The 13199-nt window shown below is 49.2% G+C and overlaps 2 protein-coding genes across 4 annotated transcripts in view; one reads left to right on the top strand and one right to left on the bottom strand.

Moving 5' to 3' along the window:
* Positions 1 to 3948, top strand: part of ALPK1 (alpha kinase 1) — a 36272-nt gene extending 32324 nt beyond the window's left edge. For 2 of the 3 annotated variants that reach the window (XM_015861987.2, XM_015861986.2), the window contains 4 exons: positions 257 to 410; positions 1619 to 1781; positions 2683 to 2869; positions 3496 to 3946. In XM_015861987.2, the coding sequence (XP_015717473.1) occupies positions 257 to 410; positions 1619 to 1781; positions 2683 to 2869; positions 3496 to 3692 (701 nt within the window). In that variant the 3' untranslated portion in view covers positions 3693 to 3946. Of the gene's footprint in view, positions 1 to 256; positions 411 to 1618; positions 1782 to 2682; positions 2870 to 3495 lie in introns of all 3 variants that reach the window. The other variant, XM_015861988.2, reaches the window with a different exon arrangement.
* A 6232-nt stretch (positions 3949 to 10180) lies between these two features.
* NEUROG2 (neurogenin 2) lies at positions 10181 to 11512 on the bottom strand. The gene has a single exon (XM_015861954.1). The coding sequence runs from the start codon at positions 11407 to 11409 to the stop codon at positions 10762 to 10764; it is 648 nt and encodes a 215-aa protein (XP_015717440.1). The 5' UTR covers positions 11410 to 11512; the 3' UTR covers positions 10181 to 10761.
* Positions 11513 to 13199: the final 1687 nt, after the last annotated feature.

The following is a 13199-nucleotide window of genomic DNA, read 5'->3' as shown; positions in this document are numbered from 1 at the left end:
AAGTTAATCATAAATAACAGTTTAATTTATTTGCTGTATCTTTATTTGTAAACCCTTGTTGAATATACTAAGAAATAGAGAAGCTAGGAGCAAAATCTCTGCCTCACTAAGCTCATTGGGTAAAACCTGCTAGGAGCTCATCCTATCATGTTTTGCCTAGATATCTTGTCTCCTCTGTGATGGTATAACATCCCTCAGCACAGGCTTACAGAAGTCCTGAATTGTTCAGTGTACCTGCAGTGTTTTCTTTTTGTAGCTGCTCTTCTTTTGAAATATTCAAAGAAATCAGGACTCTGGACGGGCCAGGAAACATCTGTATTCATTGGGGACAAACTGAACGTGGCAAAAGAAGGCAAACAGAGAAACGCCTTTTGGATACACTTTCTGCACCAAGAAGAAAGCTTGGGAAGGTACTGATCAAACCAGTTTCTGAAAGAAAATGTTTATCAGTGCTTCTTCTGTGTAAACATGAATGAAAACTCTGGTGAGACTCATCTTATACCTGTGATTCAGCTAGTACACTGCCTTGTCATGCAGTAATTTTTATAAGGTATTGTCAGAAGACAGAAAGAACTTCCACTTGGACAAGTGCAGAAATTATAGTCACAAGGGGAGATTTTCTTTCTTTATTGTTTACACTGACAGTATTTGACTGATTTTCTTTAGCAGGAATGTTTTATTGCTTTTCTGAATCTACTGAGCACTTTGTCAATCTTCACTGCACCAATTCTTCTCATCATTCCACCTAACTCTCTAATTTTGAATGTTTGAGGAGAAAAGGCTTCTTTACTTCTAACAATCATGTTATTGTCCATTTGCTCATGACAACTGTTAGACCTGAATACTTTCAAGCATGCTGAAACAAACTCAGATGAGCTTAAATGAGCTTAAAAATCACTCCATTTGACTTCAAGATTCGCATTAGGGAATTCCTATTTCTGCTACTCCATAGCACCCTAACAAAACATCCTCAATTGAGATTAACTTGTTCTGCAAGATAATTTTACCCAAAACAACAGTAATTAATTAAACTAACATAGATTCCAAGTTCATAAAACAAGTTCTTCTAGTCCTATCCATCGGTAGGCAATACAACATTTTATGTTTCTGAAGAGGGTGCAAGCACAGACTGGTATTAGTACCTCAGGTGCAGATCAGACAGAGTGAAGAAGCAACAGTGGCTACAGGCAGAGAAGTTCTTCTGTTGGTTAAGTTTAGCAGTGGGTGTATGCAATGGAAGCTGAGTTAAAATCACTTATTTGCTTCAGTAGGCCTCAACATGAGGAGAGCTCTACTTGCTGCTAATCACAGATTTTAGATTGTTATTAGAAGTAGCTTAAGAATTCTTATGTGTCAAAAACAGTGTTATGAAGTTTGACTTCAAACATTTCATCAATATGAAACTTCTATCTTAGGATCAGGTTAATCATGACAGTATTTTACTGTAGGAGCTGGGGAAAAGCCCACACCTTTTATCACTGCAATTCTAGATCTATCACCAACAAACAGCTGGCTGCCATGCTCTGCTCTGTGGTGATTTTTGTGTACCACAAGTTGGTCTTCCTGAGTGCAGTCTGCTGCAAAACTGACTACAGCAAAGATTTTTCTGCTTGTTTAGGTATGTTGGGAAAGAATATAAAGAAGAAAAGGGGCTTCTTCATCATTTCAGTGATGTGGAACGACAAATGACTGCCCAATACTACGTGACAGAATTCAACAAAAGGCTGTACGAGCAAAAGATCCCTACCCAAATCTTTTATATCCCATCTGCAGTACTTCTGGTAAGGGTTATCTTCAAAACAATGCCAGGGAATTGATGGGAAAAGAGTCCTAAGTCAGTGGGTTTTTGTTTGTTGGTTGGTTGGTTGGTTGGTTTAAATAGTTAGGCCACCTGTAGATGACATGCTCTAATTCACATGATGTTACATGGTAGATGCATCTGATCTTTTCAGGACAGAAGGTTCTTATGCACGGAGATGTGAATTAAAAACATGCTGGTTAAAAAAAAAAAAGATGCTGTGTCCTGGTGGAAGCCAGAAATTCACTTTTGTATGAAGCTCTGAAGTCATACAGTCTTTTAGATCATTCTAACAGTGTATCAGCATCTTCAGGGTGCAGAGCTGAATTCATAGTTTCATTATTACTATGTATACAATAGCATGATATGCATGTTACTGTTTCTGCTAGCTATTCTAGCACTAGATCTGGTTCTATGCCACTTGCTAGTAAGGCTTAATGACAACCTCGAGTCAGTATTTATGCTAGTCTCTGCACAGATAAATCACTGGGGGCAAGAAAAACCAAAAACACTAACAAAACCCACCACTGATTATTTGCACAGTAAGGAGGACCAAGAGGAGCAAGGTTATCCAAATCTTTTCAGCTTTAGACATAGTCTCATGAAAGAAGTTTCCCATTTGCAGGGCAAGCTAGACATGTGTAGAATGTGTTGTTCAGTTTGGCCTGCCAGGTTGGCTTTGTGTTGAATCTGGTGATAAATTTAAGTTCTGAACAGCCTGTGTTTTGAATTAGCAGTGGGTTAATATGGGACTCTTTCCGTTCATCTTATGATAAAAAGTTCTAACAGGGAAAAATGAACAACAGGAAATAAGTTAGAGGATATTTAGAATCCTTATTTTTACATCTCTACTTGGGTGACTGTCATTAAAACTCTCTTTTCAGATTCTGGAAGACAGAACAATAAAAGGATGTGTGAGTGTGGAGCCCTACATCCTTGGGGAGTTTGTGAAGCTGTCCAATAACACAAAAATAGTAAAGAATGAGTACAAAGCCACAGAGTATGGTCTGGCCTATGGCCATTTCTCCTATGAGTTCTCCAATGGAACAGAAGTTGTTGTTGACCTGCAAGGTTTGTATTGCAGTGAACTTCATTTATTGCATATCATGTTGCAGAATATGCTATTTGGGGACATAACCTCTCTAAATGACCTAAAGAGGTACATGTAGGTGTTTTTTGCATTGAGCAGTGGTCTTGTCTGCTGTGTCATGGTAGGAGAAGGAAAGGGAAAGATACCTAAGCCCTTGTGTGCCACAGCTTTGTGCACCCAATTAAAGTGAAGCCAGTCTGCAAGGACATGTCCCGAGAAAGCATCTAAAGGAGAATCACTAAAAGAGACAGTTGATTTTGTCATGCTTCCTCCTTCTCATACTTGGCAAGCCTAAAAAAAAAAAAAAAATTAAATTAAAAAAATATATATCTCTATTTAGCTAATGAAGAGCTCTTTGCTTAAAAGCTGAGGACGTGACCTTTCAGACTCAACCTTTAGCACACAGGTATATCTAGGACGCTCATATGCAATTTAAATATTCATTATATACCTCCTAGGGTTTTGTTCTGCTTTTACTGATGAAGGTGTAAACTGAGAATCACTGAACTTACATTATCAGAGGATTTGCTGTGCTAAGCAGACAGTTCTGAATGTGATGGTGCAAAGGCTGTGCTGTTCAGTACCAAAACGTATCCTTTCTTTGCAGGCTGGGTGACAGGTAATGGAAAAGGTCTCATCTACCTCACAGACCCACAGATTCATTCTCTTAATAGCAAAGATGTTTCACGCTCTAACTTTGGGAAGAGAGGAATTTATTATTTCTTCAACAATCAACATGTGGAATGCAATGAAATCTGCCGTTGCCTTTCTTTAACAAGACCCTCAGTAGAGACACCAATGTAGACTCACACAAGACAACCAAACAGAGTATGGCCCGTAAGTTGGGGAGTATTTTATCATACACACAATTAGGAACATGTTGTCTTGATGACAACGGGGCCTCGGAGATGACATCCATGCAGGAACCTGCAACAGTTTGGGAAATGTAGCACAGCATCGGGTAGTAAGTACCATGTTACCATCCTGAGTGCCATCTGAAACATATGTTCTTACAACCATCTGTGAGATGTAACAGACGAACCTATGAGAAAGAAAAAAACAGCCTCCAAAATTCAGCGAAAGCATACTACAAGACTGTACAAACCTCTGATGCATCTACAGACCCAGTTAGGGCAACAGGAACCATCTGCTCTTTGGAAACAGAGAACAAAATGAAGTGAGACGGAGACTTGTGTTTCAGCCATCCATAAAATTCACAGAAAGTTGTATAAATGCTTCAAGGAACAAATGGCAATGTTTGGGGCTGATTAAAAAATAAAAACACCATTTACTTCAGAGGAATGTTGTAACACTATAATGCAATGGAAAGTATAGCAATAGTTCAATTACTGTTTCAAGCACTCACTTAGCATTTCCGCTATGGGTGTTACCATGGGTGTGACCATGCTGCATTTAAATAGATGGAAGTAGTGTTTTAACTGCAATAGCAGAGAAAACTGCAATTCTTCATGAAAAAAAGAAACAACATTTTTCTCCAACCAGGAAACACTATACATGAATAATTCAGGCCTTCTCCATCTAGCGAACTCTCAGCAGTTTCCCTAGAGCAGAACAGTTCTCACCTGAGGAAAGCACCTCTTCTTGTCTGTAAGCACCATAAGTTTTATGATTATGTAATGAATTCCCACAGATAACAGCCTATACCAAGACTTGATCCTCTCACCTCGCTCCACTCATGCAGGCAAAGGCTAAACCTTTACCTGCACTACAAGGATTTTTCTTGATGATTCTGCCCATGCAGAGATCATACTTTATTCTCTCTCATACAAACAGTTGCGACTCAGACTATGGCCTTCAACTTAAACACTGCAGCTGAATTTCTGTTATTGTTTGTGGTTGTTACATAGCAGTGTACCCACAGAGCCCCAGTTATTTAAGGCCAACATGCGGCATACATGCTGGCCTTGTGCTCCAACAGTGTGTGCTGGGTTGGAGGCACACAGTACATCTCAGAAGCACATGCTGGGAAGCAGACCCCTTCCAGCCTTGTGAATGCTGGCTGGGCAGCTGAAATCCCACTTCTTTTTCCCACGCAGGCTGGAAAGCTGAGTCCAACTCAGTGGCACCATCGGATAATGCATGCACATGGTGTCACGGTGCCTCCCAATTTTATGGGCCTTTCTTAGCTGAGAAAACACCCAGAGGAAAGGGAGCAGGAACTCATGACACCATGTGCTGCACCAAGTTGAGCAGGCTGGAGATTTTGGTTGAGGGAGAAAGAAAATATAAGTCATTATCCAAACCAGGAGGCCAAAAGCTGTTCTGTGAAAGCCAAAGAAAAGGTGCATGTATCCCTCTTGGAATAACAGGACTGGAGACAGCACCTGCAGCTGCTCAGCAACCTGCCTCTAGGCAAAATCAAGCATGAGGAGACCTTGAATTTACTCTTCCAAGACCATGTCAGCACACCCTGTGTGTGTGTACAGTCACCCATGTGCTATAGGGGTCCCCATCAGACAATTGGTGCACAACCTTCCTGCCATATGCGGTGCTGAAATCTGCCCTCACTGATGTGCACCCCTTCTCACTGAGCCCCGAGGGTCTCTGCCCTGGGATCGCTCCTGTCAGGGGATTTGTGTGGAGAGAAAGGGAACACAGCATTAAACTCCCACAGAAAGATGGGTCCCAGCACCATGGCGTTAGCTTTAACAAAACCATGGGCTTTTGTTTCTGCAACCGGCGGAGATTTTTAGGCTTTTGTTGTTGCTTTATAGCAATGCCATTGTTTTGGAGGGGATGTTTGCGCCGAGTTGTTTGGAAAGATGCCCTATCACCGTGCTGAACAATTAGAGCTAGGTGTAAAGAGGGAGAAGCAAGAGAAAAAGAAAAAAAAAATTAAATCTCTTTATTATGGTGCATAAACCTTCAGTGCTGGGGAGCTGGGCAGCTGCACGGGAAGAAAAATGCATTCAAAAATATAATGCTAGTGTGAATAATCCTTTCTCGAATGCTGCTTGCAGACTGCTCCAGCTTTGTCAGGTGAACTTGAACTGGGCCATCAGATTTGCTGCCGTTCCCATTGCACACTGTCTATCACCCCGGGGCATTCACCATCTTGACTGTTGTTAAAAGGGAGCAAAACAATCCATCATTGAGCCCGGGAGTCACTCGCTTATAGAAAAGTAAAATCGGCATGTGACGGTACACTCAGCCCCAGTGTCTCGCAGATTAAAGTGATACATGGAAGTTCACGTGTTACCAGGAAGATTAAGCCAGTTATCTTGTTCTGCAGCCAATAAAGGGCTGCCTTGTCTGCGGTGGGGGGTGTGCTGCCTCTAACCAAGTGACAGAAACTGTGCAAACGTGGCTCCGTGCTACCGCAAAACAACAACTTCGGACTGCCACGGGGAAACAAAGATGGTCAGCGAGACTTTGGGAATGAGTCGGTGGCAGAAATGTTGTGTTAAAGTCTTTTCCTTCTCTGCAGAGGTGATTAGAAGCAAAAGAAACCCTCTCAAACAATTCCTGCAGAACAAAGTGTTTGCACGCACTGCCCACAGGCAGCCCCGTGACCCTGAGAAGCAGTGCCTTTTACAATCTGCTGCTTGCTTGACCAAAAAAAATGTATTTAGATACGCTTTTGGATGAATGCATACACGGGGAATTTTAATATTTGGAGTACTTCCCAGCATAGTAGTATTAGCATTTAGCAGCTGGTTCCTTTTGTTGTTTGATGTAAGACACTTTCCCATCCCAGCTAAATTTACGGCTACTGACAGATTTCTGAATGAGCAGCTTGAAAAAGTTGGCATTGAGCGTCAGCTTGCCCTGTTCCCAGCAGCACCAGCATCACAGCACTTGGCCTGGCTGCTCTGTCAGTCCCCAGCATAGGTCAGCACTCTTCACCCTTTGGGAGAGAGCTTGAAGCTCTCAACCAACAACATCTCCACTCTGCTATTTCCTCTGCTTTCCAAAGAAAGTTATTTAAACCAGCCAACCAACATTCTTATTTTCTGAGACATCCAGGCTTTTGTATTAAGTAAGTTGCTTCATAGGGTGGATTAATTATCACTGTGCTTTGGGAAGACGGTGCTTCAGGAACTTCTTCCACCTGCACTTCTGCAGGTCCCCCTGCTGCCACTACCGCCTCCAGCACACCTTTACAGACACTGACCTTCCCCTGCCTTATTCTTGCTTTTCCTTCTTTCTAACTAGAATTTCATCCCATTATTTAACAACAACAAAATCAGACTTCCAGGATAGCAAGTTGCTAATGACCCAGCTGCTGCTGAATGCTGCTGAGCATCCCCACTCCCAGCAGGATGGGGCACCCAGGACTGCACATCCAGCACCCCACTTCCCATTCTGCTTCCTGGGATGCCACCACCAGTACCCACAGGTGCACGGGGGTTTCTTGAGGCCTGAGCTGCTGTGCCGGGCAGGGAAGCTTGAGCTGCCTCCGGCACAGCTCAGGCCATCACGTTAATAGGGGTTGATTTGCAAACAGCGTCGCTCCCCCTGGCCCCCCTCTGCCCGACTCCCGCTTCTCCGCTCAATGGCACAGATGCTGCTTTGTGCTGCCCAGGACCAAGCGGCTATTAGCAGCAAATCCAGCGAGGGAAATTAATGAAGGCGACTACTAATAAAAGGCAGCTCAGGACAGCCGTACCAACTTGCTCCGAGCAGTAATTAACTTTTTTAGAACTCACGAAGGTAAATATGCCATCGGCTTTGGTCCGGTCGCTCTCCCTTTTAATAAAAGCAGGGGGAGGGAGGAGGCTGGGGAGGCCACCGACACCGTCCTGCTGCCGGTCCCGCTGCTCAGAACTGAGAGCCCGTTTCCCTCAGAGCAGCTTTTCAGGCACCCCAGCAGCGTGCTGAGCTCGGCACAAGTGGTGAGTGAAAGCACTGCCAGAAGCTGCCAGCTGCCACGAGCAGCCTGGGACCAGCGCGGCTTTCCCCACGCACACATACACACACCCTCTCATGGATAAACCTGTCCTACACATATATTGCACTGTGCTATCCTTAAAGTGCCATTTCATTTCTCTAAGTTACATACGTATCTTCATGTGGAAATAAAAGATGCAATGGTTTAATAGCCCCAGTAACTGTCCCTTTCAATTTGTCATATAATCATAGGATCATAGAATGGCGCAGGTTGGAGGGGACCTCAGATCCCATGAAGTTCCAACCCCCTGCCATGGGCCATCAGCTCAGGCTGTCCAGGGCCCCATCCGACTTGGTCCTGAGCGCCTTTAGGGATGGGCAGCTGTGCCAGCACCTCACTGCCTTCTGAGTACAGAATTTCTTCCTAACATCTAACCCGAATCTCCCCTCTTTCAGTTTAAAGTCATTCCCCTCTTGTCCTATCACTATCATGTGAAGGTCAGTCCTCCTATTTGTAAGCTCTTTAAGTACTGGAAAGCTTTCTCTTCTCCAAGCTGAACAAGCCCAAGTCCCTCAGCCTTTTTACACAGGAAAGGTGCTCCAGTCCTCTGATAATCTTTGTGGCCCCCCTCTAATTAAAAACTGTTATGCAAGAGCTAATGTATCCAGTGCTAAAAACCAGCCAGTGTATGCTTAATTACTCAGTGTAATATACATTTCAATAACAAAGCCAACAGAGCACACCATGGGATGCCCCACAGTAGGTGCATCCTCACCTGCAGCTCCCAAACCCAACAGCACTACTTCTCTGCCATCATAAAACTGAAGTATCTCTGTGGCAATGAAATCATCACAAGATCAGCTCCGATAAAAGGAAACGTACAGCCTGGGTGTGCATCCCTCACGTGTGGGAGGGGGGGAAGGGGACATAAGGTCAAGCTGCAGGGCACAGGTGTTGTGCCATAAGTCCATGCAAGGTGACAGTAGAACCACGGCACGGGCCTAGGGCATGAGAACAGACCTCCACACACCCAGCCCTAGCCCTGAGGTTCATACCATGGACAGAGAGCAGCCGCCTGGCAGTGAGATGAGACGATCTCCCACTCCCAACCAGCTCTGATGGGGACAAGCCATTACAAAGGGTCCTTCCCAGCATCTCCGGGTTGCCCCATTGGAAGGCCGCCTCCTGCCCCGTCCCTTCTGGCCCACAGCAGGTCTGGGGACACAGCTCTGTGCCCTGGCCACATCAAAGCACTGATTATGCAAATGCGCCCACTTTTTTTTTCTTTTTTTCTTTTTCTTTTTCTTTTTTTTCCCCTCCAGGAATTATTTATCACACAATAACTCCCCTGCCAGGGGGGGAAACAATAGCTGGGGCTGATAGCTGCACTCGCCTGAGGCTGCGGGGCGGGGGGTGCGTTTTATTGGGCTAACCTAATTTCACTAATTCTCTTTTCACACATTGGGCTTTTTTTTTCCCCCTTCTTCCCCCTTCGGGGATGTTGCTCACAAGGCTGAGTTTCACGCTCCCAGAGCCCATGTTATTGAATTAACACGTTTGGGAGCCTCCACTTGGTTCCTAATGATTTCCAGGTGTTTGTGCCCAGAAGTCACCCGGCACTGCTGGGTGCGTATGAAGGTGCTGAAAGGCCTGTGAGCACACCAGACATACCCAGGCCTCATCTGGGATCCAGGCATTGATGTGTGGGGGGGTGGGTGCCCAGCACTGAGAAGAGGTGATGGAGTGGGTAGGGGTGGGAGGAACAAGGCAAGGAGATGCGCTCCGTGCAGAAGCCTTGGTAGGGTGTCAAAGTGCTACGGAATTACCCAAAAATCAGGTTGGACATTAGGAAAAATTTCTTCTCTGAGGCACTGGAATGGGCTGCCCAGGGAGGTGGTGGAGTCGCCATGCCTGGAGCTGTTCAAGAACTGGCACTGAGGGACATGGGTTAGTGGGCAAGGTGGGGATGGACTGACGGTTGGATGAGATGATCTGAGAGGTCATTTCCAACCTTAATGACTCTGAAATGCCTCACATGGGACATTACATTCCCCCCTCAGCCAGCTCTAGCTAGGTCCTTGCGCTGGGTGAGGAGGAACCCATCTCCCTCTGCATCTGCTCCCCCAAAGAGCAACCACTTCATCCCACTGGGGCTACGCTCAAGTCTCACACAGTTCATCCTTCTGCTTCATTTCTAAAGAGACAAAACAACATTTCAGCAACTGAAATGCACGTCAGCCTCCCAAAAGATGCTCCAGGTCTGGTGTCTCCAACCACCACAAGAGCACAATCGAACCACCCCCATGGTATTTGGGTTCATCCCCCACCACCACTACCACATCCCACAGCCCCCAGGCCAAGCTGCTGCAGGGCCGAGGACGTTTGTCACCCCAACAGATGGTGCGTAAGCCGTGAAAAAGAGCAACCCAAGTGATGAAAATTATGAAAATTAGATATTTTTATTTATATTTTATGAGGAGAACAATCCCTTTGCTGTTCAGCCGTAAATACATACTAGAATAGACTCTGTAAATTATACAAAAAAAATACATCTTTTCCATGAAATCTTTCTTTATAATAAATAAATGTGAACACGTGTGTGGCGGATCGCTGTAATGTCCCGTGTCTGTTTGGGTTTTCAGTCCGTTGATTTATTTTTAATCTCCTGAATGAAGGGGGGAGTTCCTCGTCCCCTAAAGGTCGAAATAAATAATGCATGAGGCGCTCCTCCCTCCCACCCACCCCTTCCCATCCCTCTACGGTTTTTCCTTTTGATAGAGAGTTCAGCCTAAATTTCCACGCTTGCATTCAGCCCTGACAAAGCCTACAAATTATACAATGACTTCTAACCCGGACCCCTAACAACACAACTTTTTCTTTTTTTAACTTTTTTTTTTTTTTCTTTTTTGTATTTTTTTTTTCTCCGCTCCCCCCTCGTAAATCACGGAGACAGCTGCGGAGCGGCGAGGGGAAGAGCCGGGCAAAGTGCACGTCGGAGGAGCGAGGGCCGCCCGGGCCGCATTAAAGGCAGCGGTGGGGCGGCGGCGGCGGCGGAGGGGCGAAGCGGCCCCGAGGGAGCGGCCAGTGCTCGGCATCCGAGGCGGAGCCGGCGGGGCTGCCGGGCGATAAAGTGCAGGCGTAGGGCGACGCGGAGGGCGCTGGGCTGGCGCCTCCGCTCCACGACGAGGCGGGCGAGGGGCTGCCCTCGGCGGTCACCCCGGGCGCGGTCTCGGCCGCGCCCCCCAGTCGGGCGGCCCCGGCCAGGCGCAGGATCTCGGAGAGCGCCCAGATGTAGTTGTTGGCGAAGCGCAGCGTCTCGATCTTGGTGAGCTTGGCGTCCTCGGGGAAGGTGGGCAGGACGTTGCGCAGCGCGTCCAGGGCCGCGTTCAGGTCGTGCATGCGGTTGCGCTCCCGGTCGTTGGCTTTCAGCCGCCGGCTCCGCTTGATGCGCTGCGCCGTCTCCGCCGTGCGCGCAGCCCGCGGGGGCCCTCGCTGCCGCCCCGCCCGCCGCGCTCCCTCCTGCGGCCGCCGCGGCCGCCCGTCCTCGTCGTCCTCCTCCTCTTCGCCGGCGCTGGACGGCAGCGAGGCCGAGGGGGCGGGCGAGGCGAGGCGCAGCAGCAGCAGCTCGTCTTCCGCCGAGGGCTCCGGGCTCTCCGCCTTCACCGGCATCCTGCGGGGGCGGGGGATAGGGGGGAGGGGGGGGCGCGGCCGCGGGTCGACGGCCGTCGGGCGGTCGGCGGGCGCTGGCACGCGCCCCGGCGGCGTCGGAGCGGCCCGGGGCCCGTCGGCTGCGTGTCTGGCACACGACCCCGCTAACGCCCCTTATATACCCCGCGGGGAACAATCAAACCTGCCCCGCCGGCGGCCCCCCCCGCTCCCCGGGCGCGGCGCCGCGTCATTGGTGCCTCGCGCTCGGCTGGAGCGTGCCGCTAATTTATTAATGAATGGCGGGGGGGCGCGAGGCGCCGGCGGCCAATCGGGGTGTCCCGCGAGCCACGCGCGCCGGAGTCGGCTCCCTTTCAGAGCCGCATTCAGCGGCCCCGGGCGGGGGCTGCCCCGCTGGGGGGGCCCCGCGCGTCCCTACGGGGGTAGCGGGGCCGGGGCGAGGCGGGCGGCGCTCGGGGGACGCCGTGCCCCTGAAGCTGTGAGGCGGCTCCTGCGTTCCGACCCTCGGCTGTTCGCTCCCACCGGCTCGACGCCGCAGTCGTCTGTGCGGCAGGGAACGTCGGGCCCAGCCCCGGGCCCGGTTCGCTGACCGGTGCCGGTGGGATGCGGCGGTTTGGGATAAAAGTAGGAGGCTTTAAAATAGAGCTTGCCTTGCAGCTGGTGGGAAAAAGGAGAGGCTTGGATCAGCGTGACAGAGCTGAGATGTACGTGCGAGTCCCGTGGTGTGCAGTACACGCGCACACAAGTGATAGAATCGCAGCATCGTTGGTGTGGGTTGGAAGGGACCCAACCCCCTGCCACGGGCAAGTTGCCCCCACCAGTTTGGGCCGCTCAGGCCCCATCCAGCCTGGCCTTGGGCACCTCCAGAGATGGGGCATCCACAGCCTCTCTGGGCAGCTGTGCCAGAGCCTCACCACCCTCCAAATAAAGAGTTTCCTCCGAGCATCTAACCTAAATCTCCCCTTTCAGCTTAAAGCCATTCCCTCCTATTGCTCTTGCTGTCCCCAGCCCCGTTCTTGCTTCTTTGCTGCTGCACAGACGTGTACCCTGCCGCCCCACACCACATTTAGCCAATCCATTACAGAACATCTGCGACTCTGCCAAGCGACTTGAACACATTTCCCTCTTCTGAGAAACAGGAGATCTCTATGTGTGAGGAGCCCGGCACGGGGCAGCAGCAGCCCTCACTCACCCAGCAGGACGGAGGCTCAGCGCTGTGTGGGGCGAGGGCTGGGCAGGGCCGGGGTGAGGGCCTGAACTGTCCCCCGGGGTCAAACTGTTCAACTTCAGCCCCTTTGCCAGACTCAATCCTACTTTATGGGAACAAAGGGGTGAAGTAGGCGACGATCAAGAAATGGGAGCACAATGATTTAAGCTTATCACACGGCCCAGAAATAAAGGATGCTGAGCTGGTGCACGGGAGAGGGGGAGACCTTCAGAAGGGCTTTGTTTGTTGTAAGAAGACTGAACTCGGAGGCGACCCGAGAGCCCTAAAAGTTTAGGGTCTGTGTTGCTGAGAGACCTTTGGACGCGGCCCGTCCACGCTCCGACCTCACAAGTTGTGAGTAAGTGCCTGTGCTGGCCCCGTGGCCCAGCAGGGTGGGGGCAGCAGGCCCTGGGCTCCCAGGGCTCCAAAGGGTGAGTGGGACGGAGCCCCCCAAGATGCTAATGGCGGGGTGCCCAGCCTGCGGTGTGGTGGCCCAGCCCTTAACCTGGGGGTCAAAACACAGCCCCTTCCCAGAGGGTGAATGAGGGGTGCTCGGCAGGGGGCAGCCCCTGGCATGCCGCAGCCA

This window comes from Coturnix japonica, chromosome 4 (genome assembly GCF_001577835.2).
Source record: "Coturnix japonica isolate 7356 chromosome 4, Coturnix japonica 2.1, whole genome shotgun sequence".
Lineage (NCBI taxonomy): Eukaryota > Metazoa > Chordata > Aves > Galliformes > Phasianidae > Coturnix > Coturnix japonica.
This window is presented reverse-complemented; position numbering and strand designations above follow the sequence as displayed.